This window comes from Patagioenas fasciata, chromosome 13 (genome assembly GCF_037038585.1).
Source record: "Patagioenas fasciata isolate bPatFas1 chromosome 13, bPatFas1.hap1, whole genome shotgun sequence".
Lineage (NCBI taxonomy): Eukaryota > Metazoa > Chordata > Aves > Columbiformes > Columbidae > Patagioenas > Patagioenas fasciata.
In genome coordinates this window covers 12,257,348-12,280,972 of record NC_092532.1, presented here as the reverse complement: position 1 = coordinate 12,280,972, position 23,625 = coordinate 12,257,348, and the positions used below count along the sequence as shown (strand labels likewise).

The following is a 23,625-nucleotide window of genomic DNA, read 5'->3' as shown; positions in this document are numbered from 1 at the left end:
GGAATGTGTCACCCAAACCTGTTGAAGCTGAAGGGAATTTTCCTGTTGATTTTGCTCATCTCTTGGTGAAGATGATTGTAACCCTCCCCAATCTGTCATATCTCAGATCTCCTGGAAGAATATTTCCATGGCTGGAAGACCGGGATAACAGGTCCTCAGGAGCATGGCAGAAATATTTTATGGTGATAGTCTGTGGGGAAAAGCAGACAAAATTAGCCAAATATTTATTTTTTGAAAATGCTATTACTTCAGGCAGTTTTTTTAAACAAATACCACAGCATTGCAATGAATAATAATATAATATACTTCCTATAAAGCAAAACTTATTTCACTGAGATAAAGCCTTGAGAAAAAGTGTGGGCCAGGAAAATATGCTGCTAAACATTTAAAAGAACATACAGATCCTGGATTGTACAGAAAGGAAGTCAAGTTTATACGTCAGTATTAGTTCTTATTATTTGAGCAATGTGTCCTATATTTTATGTCAAGTGTCTGCCAGGTTCTGATGATGACACATTTTTGTGAGATTTTCCATTTATCCAAAGAGCTATACATTTATTGAATCTTCAAAAATCCTTGAAAGGAAAATTCTTCTGCATGCATGATCTTCTCACACTTACTTTTTAATGTTTATTTTATATTGGTTTTCCTCTAGGTCACTACACTAAATTCATCCTATAAGTAGACCGTATCTTCGTATTGCTAATAAAAAAGTGAACTAGAAATCTATTCTTTGTTTTACAGTCAACAGCTTTGGAAGACTGATTTACAGAAAGAAACTGTGCATAGTTTTAGTGCACAGACATTAACTTATAAAAGGAGCAACCTGTAGCAGTTTAACATCCCTTCTTGTTCAACAAATGCAACTGTACTACAGTGCAAAATCTGCACAAGGCAGTGCCAGACTAAGTCTGGAAGTGAGATTAACCTAGAAATCTTGGTTTGTTTGGGGGAGCTGTTTTGTTGGTGGGTGCTCTTAGAAGATACAAGCAGGATTATGAAAGTTCAGCAAAAATAGAACTTAGTAATCAAAGCAGAAAGTATAGGAATTCCAAGTAAGGCTCTTAATTATTTTTTATCATGAAAGGAAGCTGATAAAAGATTGTAGGATTAAGTAAGAAAAGAATGAAATTGACTGGAGAGTTTTTTTAAATGGAAAATTCCATTGTTACACGTTTCATCAGAAAGTAAATCCTACGGAGGGGTTGATTTTTCACCCCATAGTGTGATAAGCTTTCTGGTAAAACAGCAATGGTGTAATTGAAATACATTTTCCATCATTTTCCCTGAATGATGTAGAATTAGATCAATTTATATTCTGTGGGTATAACCCAATGAAAGTATAAATGCAGCCACTAGAATTGTTTTTGTCCATGAGCAAAGCCAGTATCATTTACTGATTCATTACACTCTCAGCAGGGTCCTTTATTTCAAAGGCTACCTGGAATTATTACTGGTAATAGAACACTAAACTGTAAAATAAGATTTGCATAAACATTGAAGTTAAAGGAAAAATTATAATAGTAATTAAAAGTAACATCAGATGACTATTTTGATTAGAGTGTCACATGTAAATGGTTCAAATAGACATGGAGGGTTTTTTTCCTTTCCAGCTCCAACTTAGAATGCACCTATTTGACTAGAATATTATGTTCCTGATAATATGCCTGAAATAATAGACAGTGCTTCCGTTCATATTTGACAATATAAACATCAGGCAAAGGTTGTACATCTGGAATCACAGAATATGCTTTTTGCATTAGGGTCCTAATTTTAGAAATAACCTCTGTCTGCCTAGGCCTGCTGATGTCTGGTTGTCATAGCAAGTCAGTAATTGAGTTTTCTGGGCATTTTGACCACTGGTACAAATTTGCAAGGCAGATTACACAGCAGAAACACAATTTCCATCCTGACCTTTGTAACATTGCTTTCTGTTGTGGGAATTGGAATGTTTATGGAGGGAAATATAATCTAAGTGCACCTAATTTCTGAGAATGTGATTTCTGACATTAACCCAGTAAGCTTCATTTTGATTCATTTGATAACAGATTATGTAAAGACTTGGCATTAGGCAGGTATCATAAAACTTCTTATCTTTTATTACCTAGGCAGAGAATATTGGTTTAGATGATTATGAATTGAAACTCAAGGAAAACTTTCATTTTCAGCTGCTCTGCAAAGATCCTCGAGAAACCTGTTTCCCAATGATCTGTCACAGACCTCATCGAATAAATGGCCTTGTTCACATTCTTCAGTATAAACTGGGCACAGGAATAATGTTAATCTTTTGTAGATCTAGTGATGCTATCTGGGGGTAAGGATGAAGCATCTACTTTAAAAGCCTGTGCGTCAAGTACTGTCAGGTGATTTATCAGATGGTTCATCCTTGTCTTGCAGCTGCCACACTTGTTGTGTCACAGGCTTTGGATCTTTGGGAGATCTAGCAGTTCTTGTCACTGCTGTCGTAGTCTCCTTGCCTGGTCTGGGGTAAGAGATTACTGTCATTAGTTATTAATAGATATTATAAACTCCATAGCTGTCTGGTTTGTGGTGGATTGTAAGGCTGTTTCTGTACGAGCAGATAGAGTAGACCAGTAGAAGCTGAGGATCCAGCATCCATACTGGACACCGCAAATTTTCACTTCAGACAGCTCTAGTCTGGTCCCCCAGACCGACTCATACTGATGGCTGGAAAAAAAATCAGGTGATGCCCAGGGCCCATTCTCTAGCTGAATTTAACCTGAAAGAAATCCAGTTGCCACACTCTTAGTGATGCAAACTGGACCGTGTAGTAAATGTAAACAGTAGGAAAGTTCACTTAAAAAGGTCTTTCCTGATCAGTGCTAAACCAACAGGACATACAAACCCTGCACGGGCATGTGGTCAAGCAGTTCTCTCTGGGATTGTTGTTGTCAACTGGATGCATTTAAACGAACTTGACTTGCCTGAACATCCATCTAGGGTTTTTAGTTTGCTGGAAAGGTGAAGAAAGGCTCTGTATGGGTCTGGGGTGTCTTGGAATCATGAGGTAGATTAGTACAAGTGTTGCACTGGTGTCCAGGCAGATCTTGGTGGTATAAATTTCATTAATCTAAATTCAACTCTGGTGAGATGATAGATTGCTTGATGGTGGCAGATAATAAATTAGTCAGAATTAGGTTTCACTTAGTTTCCTGCGATGTGTTCCTTAAAACATGTGTGCTAATAAATGCAGTCTGGTAGTACAGAGACCTATAGTGTCCAGCACAACCTCTGTTGTTGGTTTCTGCTTGTGTCAGAGCTCATTTTGCGAGGAAAGGGAGGTGTTGGGGATAAGCTTAGGTTGAACTGCTTCAAGTATTACCTCTGCCTTGTCCAAAACTACTTCTCAGCACCTTAAGAAGACGAAACTTCAGTTTTGTTTTGTTTTGTTTTTCCTCTGTTTTGGTGATACCTTTTCTGGGACACACTTTCATGAAACGCGGTATTTACCTTTTGGAACTGTTCGGGACCTCCTGCAAAACATGCAGGAAACACTTCAGGGCTGCTTGAGCCTAATTCAGACTCAAGGAGAAGCAAATCCAAGCACGGATAAGCATGCTTGGCAGAGCCTTTTGTTTCTTTGCTTGGTGAAGGATTCCCGTGTTTCAGGGCTGCAGGTATAATGTGTGTTTACCAATGAGATCCCCGATAACTGACATTGGCTGCTGTCCACACAATTTAGGAAAGCAATTTGTTTCCAGTAAACAGAGGGGAGTGCTGACCAGCTGCATGTTATTGCTTTTGTATGAAATATTTATAGCACGGATTGATTCCTCTTCCCAGTGGGTTAAATACCTGGAACTTCTCATTAGTTTCCAGAGTCTATGTTGCACAAACACAGGCATAGACAACGTCTTGTGATTACTGATGAACAAGGTTTCCCTAATTCTAGTGGTTTTATACCTGCAACAAGATGGAAAATATTACCTTGATCCTCCTCTTTTGAAGAATTTAGATACTTGTTTTGGGACCTTTGGCTCTCATACTCCTGATGATGTGGAAGGCAGCGTCTGGCACTTAGTTCTGCTTTCTTTTAAATGCAAACCCATGGAAACCTGCCAGTTTTACAGGAGGCACAAGCATCTTATGTTGTGGCATGAAGCATATATGCGTGTTCATTCATGAACATGGTGAGTTATAGCTTAATAAGCGTATAAATAAACTTAGGTAGCCCATGTAAAATCAGTGGATCTGTGCTGATTTATGCTGGGCTGAGGATCTTTCCAGGCTTGAATCCTTTTGGGGCAGCTCATGATTTTTTCTCTCTTAAAGTTGCAGCAGAATGCCTTCAGTCATCTCTGTGTGCTGATACTTATTATGTGGCCTTTACACCCTTCGTATACCTGGGGAATTCTCTTGGCAGAGGTATTTTAATATAGAGATACTTGAAAAGCTGTCTCTACTGATAACTGTGGTAGGTTACTGGGTTGGGGAAACTTGTCTCTCCTTTTATATTTTCTGAATTTAAACAGGCTCATTTGTACCTACGGCAGGGACTAAGAATGATTCAATAAATTGCAACTAATAATTTATTAAAACAACTTTACCCTTCTTCCTCTTCACAAATTGTCTGCAAACAGATTGTGCAACTCTAATATGTTAATGGCTGAAAATTATTTGAACATTTTTTCAGCAAATATGTCTTGGTCTGCAGGTTATTTGAATAGCAAATTGTGACTGTTAAAATGAAATATGTAATTAACACTGCAAATAGAGTTGATTGAGTATTATAGGAGAACAGTTTTTATGGAAATATATTGATTTGTTGAAATGAACATTTGTTACAGAAAGGTAGTGATTTGGAAGGAAAAAAAAAAGAAAAGCTATGTTGAAATAAATATCTGTAATCCAGAAGGGAGTTCTTATCTTGAGTGCTCCTGACAGCTAGCTTGAGGTTTAGTACTTTCTGAAGCAGCTGAGACAACCAGGTTGAATGTCCTGTTCAGACAGGAGAACTCAATCTTACCTTCCCTCATCCTGCTGGATGTGCTAATGCAGACATTTGTTTATTCTAAGGCAAAGCTCTTTCGATATGCTCTGTTCAAACTGTTACTTTTGTAAAACCAATGGAGCATAAACTGGCAGAATGTGTAGTAGTTTCAATATGCTCTAAAAATGTATTAATCAGAACTGGGAAGAATGGCGGCTCCTACATCTGGGAGGGCAGAGCAGTAATGACAGCCTTAGTGACATGTAAACACAAAGGGAATGTTTGTTTGCATATATCAGGGCCTATAGTTGCATATAAACTGTACTGTAGTTATTTTTCCTTTATTCAGACCTAGTACTGGGGAGCAGACACTCACTATAGCTATTGTTTGCTGTTGACAGAAGGTTTTGGTAAGATGAGTGTGGTAGTTGTATGCATTCCTGACACCTCTGAGTATGTAATAATGATAGAGTGATTAAATGGTCTAAAATCAGCAAGAGAAGTTACATAATAATTGGTGCTTTCACAGTGGAATGAAAGGTTTCTGCAGCACTGTTTAATTATGAGGAACAACTGAACTTTTTTCCTGAAAAAAAAAAAAAAATTGAAATTACATACATTGGTCTAGAAGAAAAGCTGAAACATAACTTGCGTTTAAAAAAAAAAAAAAAAGTATAATTTAATGACATTTGACAGAAAGTATTTTCCTTGGGACATTGTGATTCTTTTCTCCATTGCTATTCAAATTTGTTATAGTTCTTTATACTTCTAGCACAGTGGACGCAGAAAATGTTTCTTTTCCCAAACCATGAGCATCTAGTGAGTAGCTGTTGCAAATCAACATGTCACTCTGTTCCAAACAAGTTATACTCAGGGAAGTGTCTTTGGCTGATAAAAATGAGGGGAACTCACTTCAGTGGTGTTATGTCTTTTAAAATATTTAAGGATTTTGTTTAGAATACTGAATATTTGCTCTCTTCCGAGGGCCTATTTTTGAGCTTAACTGACAATAATAATTTAAATGAAATACCTCAGACTAAATGGAGCTTCAGTCACTGTTCTGTCCTAGGAACAGGATGATCTGTACCCAAGCAGAAATTCCTTATTAATAGCGTTCTCAATGTAAGGATGTGCCCTTAAGCCAAGTTAATGTCTGCACAAATACTTGTATGTAAGAGCTGAGATGCACATTTGTACAGCGAGTGAGTGAGCAGTAAACAAGTAGTTTTGCTCTGCAGATTTCTAATATTTCTCCAAGGAAACCTCGTCACCCCATCACGGTTAGCAGCCTTTTCCAAAATGGTACGAATTCAAAGGCAACTCTATATCTTGATTTGCATATCAGTCAAAACTGATAATTTCACACAAAGTATTGGAAACATGCACATATAGTTCCTGTATTTCCATGTAAAATATAGCAAACATGCCTTTGTATATCAGCCGTATAGTTATGTCAGGATTATGAAGAATTAAAGTCTTGATTCTATACATACTGTATATTAAATAGTTACAGATTTCCTCTTGATGGGAAACAAATATCTCTGGCCAGGAAAGCTATTTGTATCCAACACTTTGGAGCCATCTCCTTTTTAACAGTAACTGCTGAAGGAGAAAATTTAGTCTTCCTTTTGCTTCCAGATGTACCTATGAACTATATGTCTCCTGTGGGTGGTGAATAGATATTGATTTTCTTCATAACAGAAGTAAACTGTGAGTAAACTGTAGGCCTTCCTTTATGATATTAAAAAAATGGTAATTGGTGAGCTAAAGAGGATTTACTTTACAAAATTGTTTGGGTTTTTATATTAATCAAACTGTAATTCAAGCTCTGAATGCAAAGGCTGGATATTGCCCTTTTTGCGAAGCAGCAATTGACATCTAAAATAAAGGCTGATATTATAATTATAAAAGCACTATTGCTGTTAAAGCTGTTAATAGTCACATTGCTTCCTTTTTTTTTTATTCTATGTTTCTCAAAATCCTGACAGCATACTCTGGAACAATGTCAGATTGAATGTTGATATTGTTACTCAACAAGAACATTGATTATGTCTTAATAGGAAATATTCAGTACCTATTATATGCAATTATCATCTGAAATGAACACAAACATTTATTTAGCATGAACTGAAATTATTTCAATCCTAAGAATTTTTCTTTCTGGTTAGCATTATATTAAAAAGGCATTAGTAAAAACTGTGATATGGCAGCACACTACTGATACAGTATTATGCATGAATACATAGTTTATGAACAGAATAAATAAATAGAAGTGTTGAGACATTGTTGCATTATTATGTAAAATACTAATATCCATGAAATAGTGGAAAACCTCTCTATTGGCAATAAGCATTAAGATAGCCCAAAAGGGTTCTTAAAACCGTTACAAGAGTTTTGAATATTCTATACAGTGTTTGCTTCCCAAACAGTGTTTGTTTTGATCTTAGCAACTGAGTACTTTATGTCAATTCAGGAATTTCTGTTCTCCCCAGGTTTTTTTTACATGAAGCACCAAATGAAGACTTGGGTGTTGTGACACTGGGTGTGTCCTGTTCTGGACATGCAGGTCATGGGTCTCTCACCATGACTGGAGAGCACTGGGTGAGGACTTGACTAATGACACTTCGTGGGGGACACATGGCCAGGAGGAAACTCCAAAGAGATGGTTTCTGGAGTCCTGTTGTTTTCCAGACTTTGATGCCCATCTGCTGCTTTTAGCTGGGTGCAGCGTGAGGCAGGGATTCATAGCCTGAAACCCTTAGTAGGATCCAAAAATTCACAAAATGAGAAACTACAAGATATACTGAGTTGAGTAGCAGGCTGATAATGTGAATAAACACAAAAGGGAAAGATTACATTTGCCAAAATGGTCCTTTTCTACCCTCCCTCCCCGCCAAGATAATTTAAATACTGGTAGTAAAAACAATGTCTTGAAGACCAGCAAGAAAATATGTTGAACTCCTCCTTAAATGTCTTTGAATTACAGATTAAATAAAAGACTAAAGTAGCCTGAAATTCTGAACTCAGTCCATCTTCACATATTACAAAGAAGATTAAGCCTTGATCCAAATTCTTCTTAGTTTAGCTTCGGTGTTGCAAATGGATTTTGAAATACCCCGTAGAGTGACCTTCCAGAAAATATATTCTATCCTGAAAATAGCTCAATAGTTATATTGTAAAAACTGAAAACATTATTTTAGTAAACAGGCTTCCCGAGGTACGTTATATCTGACTGACTCTAATGGTGACCAGGATTTCAATTTTCAGCCAGAATGAAGTGCTTTTCATACATGTGCAATCTATATGCCAGCTTTAGCGATTAGATTTAGTCATAACTGCTTCAGGTATCAATGACAAAAAGAGGTCTTTGTTAAAAGAGTTTTCTCATATTATTTTTTTTTCTTGTGAATCTGCTTTACTTATTCTGATTTTCTTTCTATTCAAATAAAAAGTTTGACTGAAATTTTTGAACTTTAGAAGCTAAGCAAAACTAGGTTTTTGCCTATCTCCTCCCATAACCAGAGATGAGATTACCAGGGCCATCAAATCTAGATAAACAATCATTCACTGCTTATATACGCTTCTTTAGTACAGTGCTAGAAAGTGATTTCTGTTCCTCACTTTGGTGCTGCTTTTTGTGATCTTTATGAGGTCATTGAGATCTTCAACCAGCTTTAGTCATGCACCAGTCTGTGTGCACTGGGGAGCACCAAGCTCCTGAGAGAAATACAGGAGCGGCTTGTCTCCTTTGACTCTATGGCAGTGATGCTCCAAAAACTAGACAATTTCTAATAAATGTCCAAAGATAGAAGGAAAACTGCCAGGCCTCAGTGAAAACTTCAATTTCCTGAGTGATCGCTCTTCCTTAACGAAAAATAAAGAAGGGGAGATACATTGGGTCAGGCTTCTAAAAGTTCTGGACATGTGAAGTTGCAGAGAGGGGATTTTTTGTTCTAACAATACCAAGGCTCTGAGAGTCCATGGATATAACTGGAAATTGAGGATTTGGACACATTTGAAAATACTAGTGGTCACCTAGGGATCCTAAAATGTTCTTGTAATCATGCAAGTAACTCCACTTGTTTCCATCTTAAATTTTGAGTCCAACTGTACTGAGGATGCTGTCAATTCCAGCCAAATTTCAATGGTACTTGAATGTCTTACAGCCTGCAAGTGATAGCCCATACCAAGACTTCGACTGCTACTGTTGGTGGTGTGAAATACCAGCCCTGGCTTATTTCTCTTCAGTCACTGATTCTTTTTTGTTGTATCTGCAGGAAATATTAAAAGATTAAATCTCTGCAGAAAATGATCATTATCTGGTTTCACTCAGCACTACCTAAAAGTGGTCACTTGTTTCGTTCCACCTGTGTGTATCTGAGCTGTTTATTTCCCTCTGTTGTGATTAGATCCTGCTGGCCTTGTCAGGAATCTGAAATATGAAAAAAGGCCTTCCTGGCTGCCTGTTACTCACCAGTGCTGAACCAGTCGTGTCAAGGCGGCAGGGGAGCAAAATCTGATAGGAATGTTAACTCTGGGGAGAATGTCAGTGGGTGGACCTTTGAAGAAAAACAGTCAAGACACAGCTCACCTCCTTGGCAAACCAAACCATTTGCCAGTGTCACCCCTGCTGTGGTTAAATGACTAGAGCGAAAATTCATGGAGAAAGGAATGGTTCTCCTGCTGTAATTATGCAAACCCTCTCAACAGTGCTACACTCCACAAAATCACAGTTGATAAATAATAAGCCGCACAAACAGCAACTTAATGTTCATTAATTAAAACCATCTATTATGCTTTTTAGCTGCAGATCCACTTTGTTGAGAGTTTTTGCGTATTTATATTGCTAAAATCTCACTATCCAAATGGGATTAATTGGATTGTTTTTGCAAGCGAGAGCTTGAAGTAGCTTGGTCACTGCTTTGAGAAGCAGGTGGCTGAGGTTTAGTGACAGGCAGTGTCACAATGGGCAACAGTATTGAGCAACCATGAGGTCCCAAAATAATACCAGTAGTGGGTGCTGCATTTACTCGTAACCTACAAGATGTAGCAGGGATGGAGAAGGCAAAGAGAAGTTGCTTTTCTCCTCTACTGCCCACCTTCAGGAGCTCTCTTTTCTGACAAGATGGGAGTACATGCAGGGAGAGCACACTGGGGTAAAAAGCCTGAGCCCTGTGAAGATGAAAACACAAGGAGTTGCCACAACGAGTTGTACTGCAGCCCCTGCCCTCCAGCATCACCGGGTGGGAATGAGGTTAATAAGAGCACAGGGACCCCCCTCTGTCCACAGGTCCCTACTCCCACCTCCCAGTATTTACCAGTATTGTGATAAATCACACAGATGTAAATAATCGCTACTAGTGCCTGAATTAACTGGGCTAGAAGTCTGAGAAATGCTAAAAAGTCCTTTGCATGCAGCCTGTTAGTGTAAAGAGCGTCTGATGGCAACATGCCTCTGATCTCAGGTTTGGATCTGTTAGGAATTGCTTTCTCTAACAAAGCAAATATTTGGTGACAGAACTAGATGTGGAAAGTGTTGCATAGGAGGAGAGTGTGAAGTATTCATAATGATATGAAATACTACTCAAAATTCAACGTTTTTCACATTCTGTTGCGAGCTTAAACATTGGACTCCTGTCACAGAAGTTTCTGCTGTAGTAGACACAATTTCTAGCATAAATGGGCTTGCTTTCAATTGAAAATGGGGCGGTTTTCAGAGGAAAAAAGACCAATTTGTGAGCAAAATGAGCCTCTTTCTGAGCAAAGAGGCTCATAAACATGAAGTGATAAATGGCTTTGCAAGTTTTCCAAACAATAATAATAATACGTAATCAAAATAAATAAAAAGTTAAATTGGGGGAGGGTAGAGAAACTCCATTCAGGTTTTAATACAGTGAAAACATTTTAGACAACAAATATATGAAAACTGTAAATTTTGTTCCACTCTGTAATCTGAATTTGTCTTGGAGACATGTCAGCAATATTTCTCTGTGTATATTTATATGATGTTATAAATCAAAATCCTGTTCTGGGTTTGCTGTTGTCTGAGATGAATTTCTTGCAATAATGTTGTAAGGCTTAAGGAAATACATTTCTTAGGATCCTCTAAAGTGGCAGTGGCATCTGATTTTCTAGTAGTCCATATGTTTTTGTAACTAAATACATCTTCTGGCTTGACTCACTGATTTTACATGCAAATGTATTTATTTGTAATAGCTGATCTGATGAACAACTGATACAGTTGCTTCCCTTATGGCCTAAAAATTCTTCAAGATCTACCTACTAAGGAATTGGAATTTCCTCCTTACATATACTCCAAGAAAGTCGTTACATAATGCAAAATGCACTATTTAGTGAATGCTTTCAAATTATTTAACTGCAGAGAAGATTGTGTGGCCTGAGAGGTTGCTTTGCTGGGCTAGAGGTGAGAAATAAGTCTTTTAAAATTTTAAATGGTGTGATACAGGGTGATGCGTGAATGGATTGGGGGCAGCCCTGTGGAGAAGGACTTGGGGGCTGGAGCGGGGCCGGAGAAGCCACAGAAATGATGCGAGGCTGGAACAGCTCTGCTGGGAGGACAGGCTGAGAGTTGCGGTGTTCAGCTGGAGAAGAGAAGGCTCCAGGGAGACCCTATTGTGGCCTTTCAGTGCTTGAAAGGGGCCAATAAGAAAGGTAGGGACGAACTTTTTAGCAGGACCTGTTACGACAGGATAAGGGGTGACGGTTTTAAACTAAAGGAGGAAAGATTCAGACTAGATATAAGGAATAAATTTTTTACACTGAGGGTGGTGAGAGCCTGGCCCAGGTTGCCCAGAGAGTGGTAGATGAACCATTGCGGGAGACATCCCAGACCAGGCTGGATGGGGCTCTGAGCAACCTCATCTATTAGAAGATGTCTCTGCTCATGGCCATGGGATTGCAGGACATGACCTCTGAAGGCCTCTTCCAACCCAGACTATTCTGTGATTCTGTGTTCTCTGCTACAGGATGAGCTCCACTTCAGCTTCCTTGATGCTGCTTTGTAGGGCAGTGTATGGGTGGTAGACAAAGATCGCTGTGTTGCTGTGCAGAGTTTCACACCAGTTGTCTCCCTGCATGTTAATTCCCTGGAAAAGTGTTAGATGAAGGACACAGGATGAGTCATGTCGAAGATGTGTAGTCTTGCTTCTTGTAAACACAGTTGGCTGATAGAGCTGGTCCGAGGTTAAAAAAGCCCTCTAGCAGTGGTACCGTAGACACTGTTTCAGGCATCATTATATTGCTTTGCCCCTGAGATTCAGACTTATTTTTCAAGGAAGGTCCGCAGAAAACATTTCTGAGCACATGTGACATTCTTACCATATAGTTTTAAAGGTGACTGCAGCACTTTCCCATCTGTGTCCTCCATTGATGATGCAGCACATATGGTCTTTGAGCAGATGGTTCCATATAAGGGAGCCATACAAATCGGGAAAATATTCATTTTCATTAGGTGCCCAGTCTTGTCTCCAGCTTAATCCATGTCAAAATTCTCTACAAGTTCCATGGGAGCAGCTTCTGATGCTCGTAATAGCTTCCTCTGATGGGATGTGTTACTGCCTGGTTGTCCAGTTTACAAACAGATGTGCTTTTGTGCGTAAGGCGAGAGAGGTGAATTGGAAATGCTGTAACATTCCCATTGCACAGTTACACACTTCCCCCCCCCCAAGTTATGGCTGTCTTTTGGGGGGAGGGATATTAAGGATGACTTCTGACATGGACCTATCTGGCTCTACAGTAGTTGGGAAGTCACATAAGTATTATTGTGACATAGGAACTGGATATTATAGAAGTAAATCTTTAATGTTACTATGCACATTTTCTCGGTACAATAACTGGCAGTCATTACCCATTTTAGAAACTACTTTCTTGTTTGTTACACTGAAGCAAACTTAGATTACCATTCTAAATGCTAATACACAGAATGAATGCAATTTAATAAAATAAAGTGAATTTATATGTAGATTGTGACATTAGTATTTAATTATGTACCCATCACAACACTGATGAAGCAAACTGCTAAATATTGGTGCACTGAAGTGAGAGCTTACTCTTAAAGAGCAGGTATATTTTAATTTCTTTCCTCTTTTTTATTCTCCTTAAATAACAGGATAGATTATATACTGTTTACCAGTATTAATCTATATGCCTTCAGACTGTATTCCAAATGAGGTTTCCATTTTAGCAACTGAAGCTCATAGAAAGCTGTGCTTCTCTTTTGGTAAAACACTGTGATCGGAGATTTGTTTTTATGCTGTGTTTTATCAAGCCAAATTAAATTTTAGATTGCTTATGTATTATTTTAATGAGAAGCAAAAGTAGTATGTAATCTGTTATGGTTTTGGTGGTGTTTGTTTGTTTGTTTTGGTAATCTTTTCTTTTCTCTTAATTTTTCAGACTATGGAAACCCCGAAATATGAGCTAGTTATAGAAGCCAAGGATATGGGTGGTCTTGATGTGGGACTAACTGGCACAGCAACTGCCACTATTCTTATTGATGATAAAAATGACCATCCGCCAGAATTTACCAAGAAGGAGGTAAGAGTTTGCCATCTGTGTTTTACAAAATGGTGCATGTAATAGTAATTAACTTATTTCTAAATATAGAAATGTCCCGTAATGAAAGGAATTCCTTAGAGACATTTTTCTCAATGTGAAAGACTCCCCTGGAGCTGCTGGTTTATTCTTTTGCATGAATAAATTTGTATACATCATTTCCAAAACAAAATGTAACTACAAGGTAAAAATTCATGGCAAGAGATATCATTCAGAGGTTGGCTATGAAAACCGGGTTGGATACAAACCTGTAAAATAAGTTTGTTGGTGGAAACTTTCTCCTTTTGCTCCTACAGAGCGTAACAGAGAATTCCCTCCTGCTTGTGTTCTAGCCTAGGGCTTTTGATGGTCAAGGACATGGATGAAAGCAACAAGTTTTGTCCTAGCTTCAGTGTTTCACCTGTGAGACAGATAGTGTGGAGCATACTGTAATGAAAACTCTAGTCCTAAAAGCTTTAAATCTAACGTGCAGGTGGAATTTACAAGGAGGGTTTCTTTTCCCTGCAAGTTAGTTCCACTGAATAAGGCTGAGAAGTCTGAAAAACACCAAACCAAAAGATATTCACTGCCTGCAGGAGGGTGTAATAGTGGTACAGCACATTTTCTAGTTTCAGGCAAAGCATCTACCAGATTTCCTGCCCAGCTTGCTTCCCTCCCTTACATTTATTATTAGTTTGATTTTTTTGATGCCCCCCACTCTGGTATCTGGAGAGACTCAGAGACTGTCAAAAGTTTTACCTAAAAACAGCTGGTTTGGATTTTGTTGTAAAGGTTTCCTGAGGTTCTGTAGTTTTTCAGGAATACACCCAAAAGATGAGAAGTAAGCATTGAGGGATGCTGATTTTCAGGTAATTTTAGAAGAAGAAAGGGAAGTCTATTGCCATAAAAGTCTTGTTTTTTTCCCTAAAGTATATATATTTTTTTTCTGGCCTAATTTTAATGGTTTTACAACATTATTTTGAAACAAATTACTGCAATTTTACTTGAATAATTATTTACTTTATAAATTTGAACTGGATGACCTGGTTAAAAATCAATGGAGAAGGTTTTTTAAAAGCGGGAAGAAAAAGTAAGAAACAATGACAATTTTGCCAACAGGAATAGTAGTTTTCACTAATCAGTGATAATGGCTATAATTACTTCAGTAAAAATGCTTTGACAAGAGCATTTCAGTCACTGTAAAAGTACCATGGAGAGCCTGATCCAAACCTTTCAAGTACCTAGGTGAAAACTAAGTGACTTTGATCAAACTATTAATTCCCTTAGAATTACCATTCAGATCAGGCTTTTAATGCTCTGAAGGCTGTCTCCTGACAATCAATAGTTATAATATATTTAAAACATTAGATTTTTCTTAGCCCTTCAGAACATAAAAATATAAAAGGACAACTCGGTGTATTTAGAAATAGGAAGTAATTGTATTGATATTGATAGCAACTCATGTCATTTGGCGTCCTACCTACTTGGATTTCCAAACTTCGAGATTTCTTCCTTTGAAGAAATCTTTCTTTAATTATATGTCCTGTTTGACCTAATAGTTCTCTCCTGTAATTTGGACAAGCGTGTTAAAACACTTGGGTGCCTGCTTAGTCCCAAAGGTGCTATTGGACACTGTAAATTGCCCTCCAGGGGGTTAAATAATTTCATCTTTAATGCCTAAGAGAAATATTGTAAGAGTTCTTCCAAAAATCCAAGGTGAGGTAACAAGGTCTACCTTTTAAAATGTCACAATGGTGTGTTGTCATGACAGATTTGAATTATAGAGAATGAAAATAGACATACTTGTAAAGTTAGTGGTCTCTCTTTCAATAAATCTTTAAAATTTACAACCCTATTTCTATAATATGGAAGTTTTAAAGTTAATTTTGTGAATTATTACTGAGTGTGATGTGTATTTTGTATCACAGAGAGCAATTTGGCATTTCCTTTCTGGCAAGTTAAGGGCTTAGTCTCAACTTTTCTTCAGCAGCAAGGGATTACTTATGTGAAAGTCAGAAATGAAGCAAAGCAAAGAGCAGGAATGGATCATTCTGGAAGATCTGATACCTGATTTGTGTACTGCAGGGGATTCAGACTGTGTGGCAATCAGAGCAAATGCTGATGGTGCTGGGTATTGTTTTTATATGATACCTGGCACATTAAGAAAAGTGAGAATTATGTCTTGTGTCAGTTTAACCATTGATGGCAGACCACTGCAGTGTTGTATGCTGCAAAACAGTGATTTTAGTCTGCAGTTGATGACACTGTGGTTGAAGTGTGATGAGAAACTGGCATGGTAGCATCTGCTGGAAGCCACAAGCTGGCAAAAATACTTCTCTTGTATCCGTTCCTGTAGGCAGGGTTCTGCCCACATCTTCCTGAAGAACCAGTGGAGGAAAAATATTGTTTCAACATAACAACAACATGGATTTGACTTTTTCCTGTCTATTCTTCCTCCTCCAAAAAAATAGTCCAACCAATCCTACTTATGGTCGTATACCATTACTAAATGCAGAGTATATGCTCAAAAATGGGATTCCATTGAGTATTTTGCCTCCCTCTTCTGGCTTCTGTCCTGATTTTTCAAAGTATCTGTTACCAAGGAAGAAACTTGCACTGCTGCTCTTTAGTAATACTTTATTTTTCCTTAATATAATATATACTGTCTTTCCTTAGTAAATACTACCAAGTGCTTCAGAGAAGAATGCAGTAATGTGGCTTAAGAGGGTGATGTTTCTACAGTCCACCTGGATCTCACATATGTCCTTGCCACAGATTTGGGACAGCAGCACATCCCTAGTCATACACTGAAAACCAGAGGGACGCATCAGAGTTTCCTCACTTCCTCAGAAGAGAGATTTCATTTTGCCAGAGAACAGTCTCATTCTTGAAACAATTCCTATTTCTGCTACTGCCATCCTCACCTTAAATTTCATCCATTTCTGACACAAAGAAATGTAAAATAGAAAGAATTCTGTCATATCAGGAGACTGATATTTGGGAAAATATTTTTCCTAGTTTAGATATTTAGGAATACATGATCTTAGAAATGAATTTCCCAGTTGAATAAAGAAGCTTGCCTCCTGTGAGCAGAATAAAATTTGTGTAATTAGACAAAACATCACTACACTGAAATTTGAGGTATACTAGTGCTGTGAGTCTTGAGTAGAAAATATGATTTGTTCACATTTTGAATACCTGTTGATAAATGTTTTATAAAAGAGTAATAAATGACTAAGGTGTGCTTTAATAAATAATTTGTCAATTCCTATAGAGACCTGTAAGTGAATAGGTTTCTTGTCACCATGATTTATTATGACTTCTAGCGCTGTCTTCTGATTCAGTTCTGCTGCCCACTGGGGTAAAACAGCCCCTGGAGTACAATATGTATCTCCGTCTGCTCATGGTTCGAAGAGGATATGAGACTTGGAGAGCACCATCCAAAGAGATTTATTTTTCAGCTCAGGCTGTTGAGAAACATGTTTGTAGCTTTGAGAGTTTCTGTCTTGATTCTTGGTATTGGCTAAATCACATATTGAGGACCGAATACTGAGCTAAAATCATTTGTAAGGTTCCTCTTGGCTCTCTTTTCCATAGTTCTTTTACAAAAATTTCTCTCTTGGACATGATACTACTATTGTCTATTCCAGATATACCTTACCATCACAGACCAGATCTGTCCATTCAATTTGCACACTTAAAACCAGAAACGAATCTCACCTCCCCTTGTTCTGTGATCTGAAAGTCAACCCTTGTTCTTCTTGTCTTACAAAGAAAATGTTGCCATTTGGGACTCCTAATTAATCTTATTCCTTTTTCTGTGGGTCTTCTCAGTGAGCTGGACCTTTGGACATACTAACAATTCAGTTAATGGCAGATGGTTCTCCTGCAACTCCCTCCTGTAGACCCTTACATCTGATTTGAAGAAATCACTACGGAGGACCATAGTTGTGTGCAAAACTCAGCAAAAGCATGATGTCCTTTGACTAACATGTGGTTCAGCAGCACCACCAGGGTACCAGTCGTCTTTCACTTTCCTGCTGGAAGGGAAGCCGGGGTATAAACCAGACTGAAAAGGGGCAAAAAGCAGCAGAAGCTGCCAGTGTGGTTCAGCAAAGTGGTGAGGACAAGCCGAGTTGGCTTTTTCCCATGTTTTCATACCATTCTCTCCTGCTGGATATTGGAAGGCCGGATGATTGAGCTGAGGTACTTAGGCAGCAATAAGCAGATCTGAAGAGATGAGAAGAAGCTGTTGCCAGGCTAATAGTTAAGAAATAGAGCTGTACTATGCTCTAAATATTCTGGGAACCATCTTAAATTCTAGCAGCCTGTTCAAATTGGAGCAAACTGTCTCCAGTACTGCTTTGTCATGAGAAATAGTTTTGTGGAATGGCTAGAACTGTTTTAGCAAAATTACATGAAGAAAACGCATATTGGAATTTCCATTTGGCTCCCTTTTTTGGGGCTGTGGGACAATTTACATGCAGAAAAACCAGAATTCATTCAGAAACTCAACAGAGCAGAACAAAGCCTCTACAGCTGTTAGTAAACTTTGGCACAAAGAACAGCTTCATGATGGCTAGGCATCATCAGAGACAAGCTCTTTGGCTATCCTGTTTTTTTGTAGAGCTGTAAATACAGCTAGCAGGGCTCCATGAAGCATATCTTACCCTTAAGAAACCTCCTCCATTAGACAAACACCTGCTCTGACCTTTTCACTCAGCTTTACTTCCACTTCATACTCTTCTAGCCGTTCACTAACATACTTGACATATCTGAAGCTCCAGGTGCCCCAAAGCCCCCTTGAAAACAATTGAAAGACATTACCTGGTGTATTTGTCTCAGGTGTAAGGCAGAATTTGAAGATAATTTATCTGGTCATGGAAAGTAGAGGAAATGAGACCAAGGCGGGGTTGTTATTCCTGTGTCATCCTTGTAAGGTATCTGTCTCACCTGTTCTTAAAACATCCAGAGATTGAAAGTGAAAAGGCTCCTCAGTCTGTTCCTGAAAAGATCTTAACAATCAAAATTTCTGTGTAGCCCGATCTGAATGACCTTTGCTAGACCATAAAATCATTACATCTTCTGTTATCCTGATAGATATGGAGGGCTGATTATGCCCTGTATAGCTTTTTTTATTCGTGTGTAATCAGGACCATGCATGAAGACGACAACTTTGCAACTCAGGATATGTTGCCTATTTCTTAAAATAAATAATTATGTCTTGTGTTAAGCCTGTGATATTCATGTTTTTTCCCAGAAGTATTCAGCTAGCAGTTTTGGTAAAAACAAAGGAGATCAAGTTGTCCCATTACTGACACAAGTTATTTCGTGTTTAAGTCAAGGCAAAGATGTAGATATATATCTGTTTCTACTAGAGTCCATTTGCAAAATATCTATTAAATTTAGTTTACAGAGTCTCTATTAGTCAAATGAAAAACTATTTATTAAATATATGTTAAAGGAAAGAAGTATCTAAATAGTGATAAACACTTTCTGAATGAAGACTGTGAGCATTCTGTTCTCAATGCAAAGATAACATGATATTTGACATTTTAAATAGTGTTCTATTACATATACCATTTCTTCATGGTTAATAATTGGTCAGCACTCTCAGTTGTGTTAAGGTCCAAGGCATTCAGAATTTTCTTAATTGTCATGAGCTGCAAAACAGACTTTTAAAATCACATAAGCAGTTTAGCAATCTAAGTATCTAAATAACATAGGCACGTAGATTTTATTTTTTTTTCCCCAAAAAAAATTTTAGATGTCAAAGATAAAAAAGAAAAGCTTATTTGACTTTAAAAATACATGTGAAGACATCTAATTCCCGACGGAGTTTAAAAAGCTGGGTTTAGGAGCATAGATTGCTCAGACTCTCAGTGCAGTCAGGATCCCTAATGGCTGTCGATTTTCTAAATCTAATCACTTTCAAATAACTTGGAAAAATGCCTGTGATCAAGAAGAATGTTTGTTCATATTTCTGAATTATGTTGTGGTGGTACCAAACTAAGGACATCTGGAAGACTTATTTAAACAGTTTGGCTATCTGAATAATGAAATTACCCTTTTTATTATTTTTTTCTTCTTCTTCAATATTGCGTGTCAGTTCTTATCAGAATCAGTTGGTTTGAGGTTTCTCTTGTGATCAAAAGTGCTCAGCACCGCTCTGTATTGAGTTACCAATGACCATAGAAACAAAAACTCTGCTGTAGCATTGCAAGTGAGAAAGGAATCATTTTAGAGAAAGAAAAAATGAATATGCTCATTCTGTGCATTGACTGAAATAGAGGACTGTTTAGCAAAAAAACAAAGTTTGGAAGACCAGTGTTTCCTGTACTTATCCAGATTCATACTGAGTGCATAATAATTTGCATTCATGTGGCTTTCAGCAAGCTATCTGCATAACCAGTGTAAGCATTTTGTTCGAGAACTTTTGCAAAATGTGTTTAACACTGAGTCCATCCACTTATCACATAATTAGAGCTGGATACACTGCATAGCAGTAGGCAGCAGACTTTGACATTTATCTTTGCTTGTGAGGGGTGAGTTCATTGCTTTGTTTCTCTCCACCAAGGTCATGAAATACATGAAGTTGTCTATTTAATCTCCAGATAAACACATTTCAGTGGTACATAAAACAACAGAGTGCCTGCTTTATAATCTGAAAGCAGCTGAGAAACACTTGTCTGAGTACAGGAAAGGTTCTATGAATAGAAATTATAATTCAAACAGTGTGAAACTGGGGAGGAACACAAAGGCACTTCATTGCTTCTCCAGATATCTTTTTTCTTTTTTTTTTTTTTTCTCCCAGCAGTCTTGCTCACGTAGTAAACCTGTACTTTTGCCAGTCCTTTTCTCGTTTACTGTGTTCCTTTCCTGCCCTTTGTCTAGTTTCCTTGACGCCTTATGATCAGCTGATCCGAGCGATCCTGATGCAAACTCCTGTGTGAGTCCTTGCCGTTCATAACCCTTTGGTTATGCCTGGAAGGTCAGCAGCAACTCAGTGATAATAACAACAATTCTTACTACAGCTGGTGGATTCTCACCACAAAACCATTCCAGTGCTGACTGTCCTCTGAAGGCTTCTTCCATCTGCTTCTGCTAACAGCAAATATCCAGACACTGTGAGCAACAAAAAAGCCATAAACCCAGAATTTATTATTCTCTTCTACAAGAAGTGAAGGTTAATATGTGTCCTCAATGTGGTCTATGAAGTGTGAACTTCACCATAGATATTAAGGTCTGAATTACAAAGCAAACAGTAGCAGTAAGAGTTTTGATGACTTCTGGCACAAATACCTTTGAGTAAGTGACTGGATAGCAGAAATTACAGAGGAGGAAAGGCTCAGACAAAGGCCCTTGAGAGTAGCACAACTAAACAAAGATAATGTAATGTCTGAGACCTAGTCTTGGACCACTTATTCGGGGAAGCTGTATAAACATAATTATTAGCAATCATTGCTAGGAATGGCTATGTGATTTTCCAATTAAACTTTTTTCTCTCCAGCTGGAATTTTGCAGTTGCCTTCAAATCAAATTAGGACCGCTTTCTAAAGATTTCAATTTTAATGTAAATTTTTAAATTGGAGTATTTTGCCAGAGAAATTTTGTTCCTCTGAATGTGCCACTGGAACACTCCAGGGAAATTTCTTTAATTTCATTCTTCTCCAAGAAGTGGTTTGTAGCATGTTGTCCCTCACTAACTGTCTGAGGAGTCCCACCTGCAACATGGAGTGCAGCCAGGTGACACCTAGACTCCAAAGAAACTTTCAAAATATGAAAGAATGTATCAATATATTTTCTCAAATTAGCTTTTGGGTTCTGTACTTGGAGACCTCATTTGCCTGTGTAGCATCCAGCTGACTAAGATCCTAAATTCCTTGTGAAAACTGTGTGTTTTCCATATATGATATTCATTGCAGAGTGGCTCCTAAATCATTGTCGTATCATTCAGCCTTGACAGGGTGTAAATTGGTGGGCAGGTCATGGGGAATAGATGACCAGGCATTACCTATCCAGTGCAGCCAGCAAAAAATTTCTGTGTTAAAGGGATTCTTATGTACATAGAGGGTTATAGTTCTTCACATGGAATGTGGGATCTTAACAGAGATACCAAGAACTTTAAATCTCCTTGTCTGATACAGCACAGCTGATTTGAGGAGTAATAAACAGAGGAATTGTTAGATGTGTAGCAAAATATCACTCTAATCCCAGGAGTTAAGAAACCCACACTGTTCATTTGCCTCTAGCATCTGTAGGAGTTCTATTTTAAAAGCCGGATTAAACAAGATAACACACTATAGATCTTAACATATTCAATTTGCACCAGACAAAACCCTATTTAATAGCAATTACACAATATTTGTGAGCTGCTGTCGTAGTTGTAGTTCATGTGAACATAAGGGATTTATAAAGCTGAAATATATTCATACAAAAATAATAGTTGTATGACTGCTTAGGTCATTCCACTCTAGTAGAATGAGTTTTGTGATCAGTTTATCGATTTCTTCACTCACAAGTGAGATTTTAAGATTTTTGTCAGCAACAGTAAAACTGATTTGGCTACTACAAAATTTGCTAACCATCTGTGCATACGAATCAAAATGTCAGGATTATTTAGGCAAAATATCTTTTCTCCTTCTTCTCTGAAACGTTAAAATAGTGAACCGATAAAAATCAACATGCTAAAATAAACTTTACATTTGTTGTTAGTAACTGCCTATGAAAGAGACTCATTTGGAGAGCAATAAAATTCTATAGGGTTGATAATTTCTTGAACTTACTGGAATGAAAAAGGTGTTGATACATTTAAGAAAAAAACAGATGGGGGGATTCACATAGAACTCTTTGCACTATAGTCTCTGTTGAGGAAAATAGTTCAGGAGTGTAATTTATTCATATCCTTGTACTTTCTGCTTTGGCTTATTTCCAGGACTTGTTTGCCTTAGAGTCCCAGATGCTTATTTGCTTGTAGGGTAGCCCTTTCTCTAGCCGGCTGTCTAACAGTCACTTAATATTTATTTGTTTTTACAAATGCTTTCCCCTGTGTTCCCAGCCCATATGTCACAAGAAAAGTATAATCCCAACAGTACACAGAATACTGACTTCATCCTCACTTTCCCATTTGAGACTTTGACCCCATTATGGAAAATCCCTGAATCCCAGTTGATTTCCCAACCCAAGAGTTTCCTTCCAATGCTATTGCGCTATGGCCAGTCCTTTTGAGTTTGTGTTCTCATTCCTTTTCTCCTCTTCCACTTTTATAATGATGGTTTTGTTCACTTCTCTGCATATTGTGGAAGATTTCTTCCAGCTACTTACTTGTCTAGTTATCTTAGTATTGAATTTGCCCAATGCTGAAATTTATCAGTGTCTTTGTGCGTCATCCTTCAAAATCCCTTCTGCCTGCTTCATCATCTTTTTTAATAACAAAACAAAACCCCTCCAACCAAACAAACAGAAAACTCTTATCTTCTTGTGTTTCTCCCTTTCAAACCTACAATTTAGTCAGCAGCCTGCAAAAAGCCTTCTCTGAATTTTAATAATTAATATTTTTTTTCCTTCCTGTCTAAACTCCTTGAGCCTGTCATTTGACTCTTGGAGCCTGAACATCCAACATCCCTTAAATGCCTCCCTGCTTCTGTTTCCAGTTCCTGCTTCAGATCCATCAAGGCTAATTTCAGTGATGTATCTACTGACTCCTGTTTGCTGAGTGTGACAACCCCTTTCTCTCTGTTCTCATTTTTGTTACTTTTCCCCACTGTCTTTTTTTAGGGAAAACTCTTCTAGTATTTCCTAAAAAGCTGTGTTTCTGAACTTTGTCATCTCTTTCTGTCCCCATGTTTTTGCTCCTTTAGTATTATTTCTGGAAGATGTTCCCTTTTCCATTCCTTGATGCTGTCCCCCAGGGAACTCTTCATCCCCTCCCTGCCTGCTTCCCTTCGAACCACCTTTCTGTTTTCATTACTTAAACTGACTGTTTGCTTATGACTCGCAAAAGTCCATGTACACTCTTTGCCTGCCTACTATAAATCGAGTACCATCACTGTCTGCTTCCACACATCATCTCATTTTTTTCTTTTATGCTTTATTTCCTCCTCCTCAGCTCATTTGCTTTG

At 37.9% G+C, this 23,625-nt stretch overlaps 1 protein-coding gene across 2 annotated transcripts in view; it reads left to right on the top strand.

Annotated features, from left to right (window-relative positions):
• CDH13 (cadherin 13) overlaps window positions 1-23,625 on the top strand; it is a 459,967-nt gene that overhangs the window by 360,607 nt on the left and 75,735 nt on the right. For both annotated transcript variants that reach the window (XM_065848060.2, XM_065848059.2), the window contains exon 8: window positions 13,367-13,507. In XM_065848060.2, the coding sequence (XP_065704132.1) occupies window positions 13,367-13,507 (141 nt within the window). The remainder of the gene's footprint in view (window positions 1-13,366; window positions 13,508-23,625) is intronic.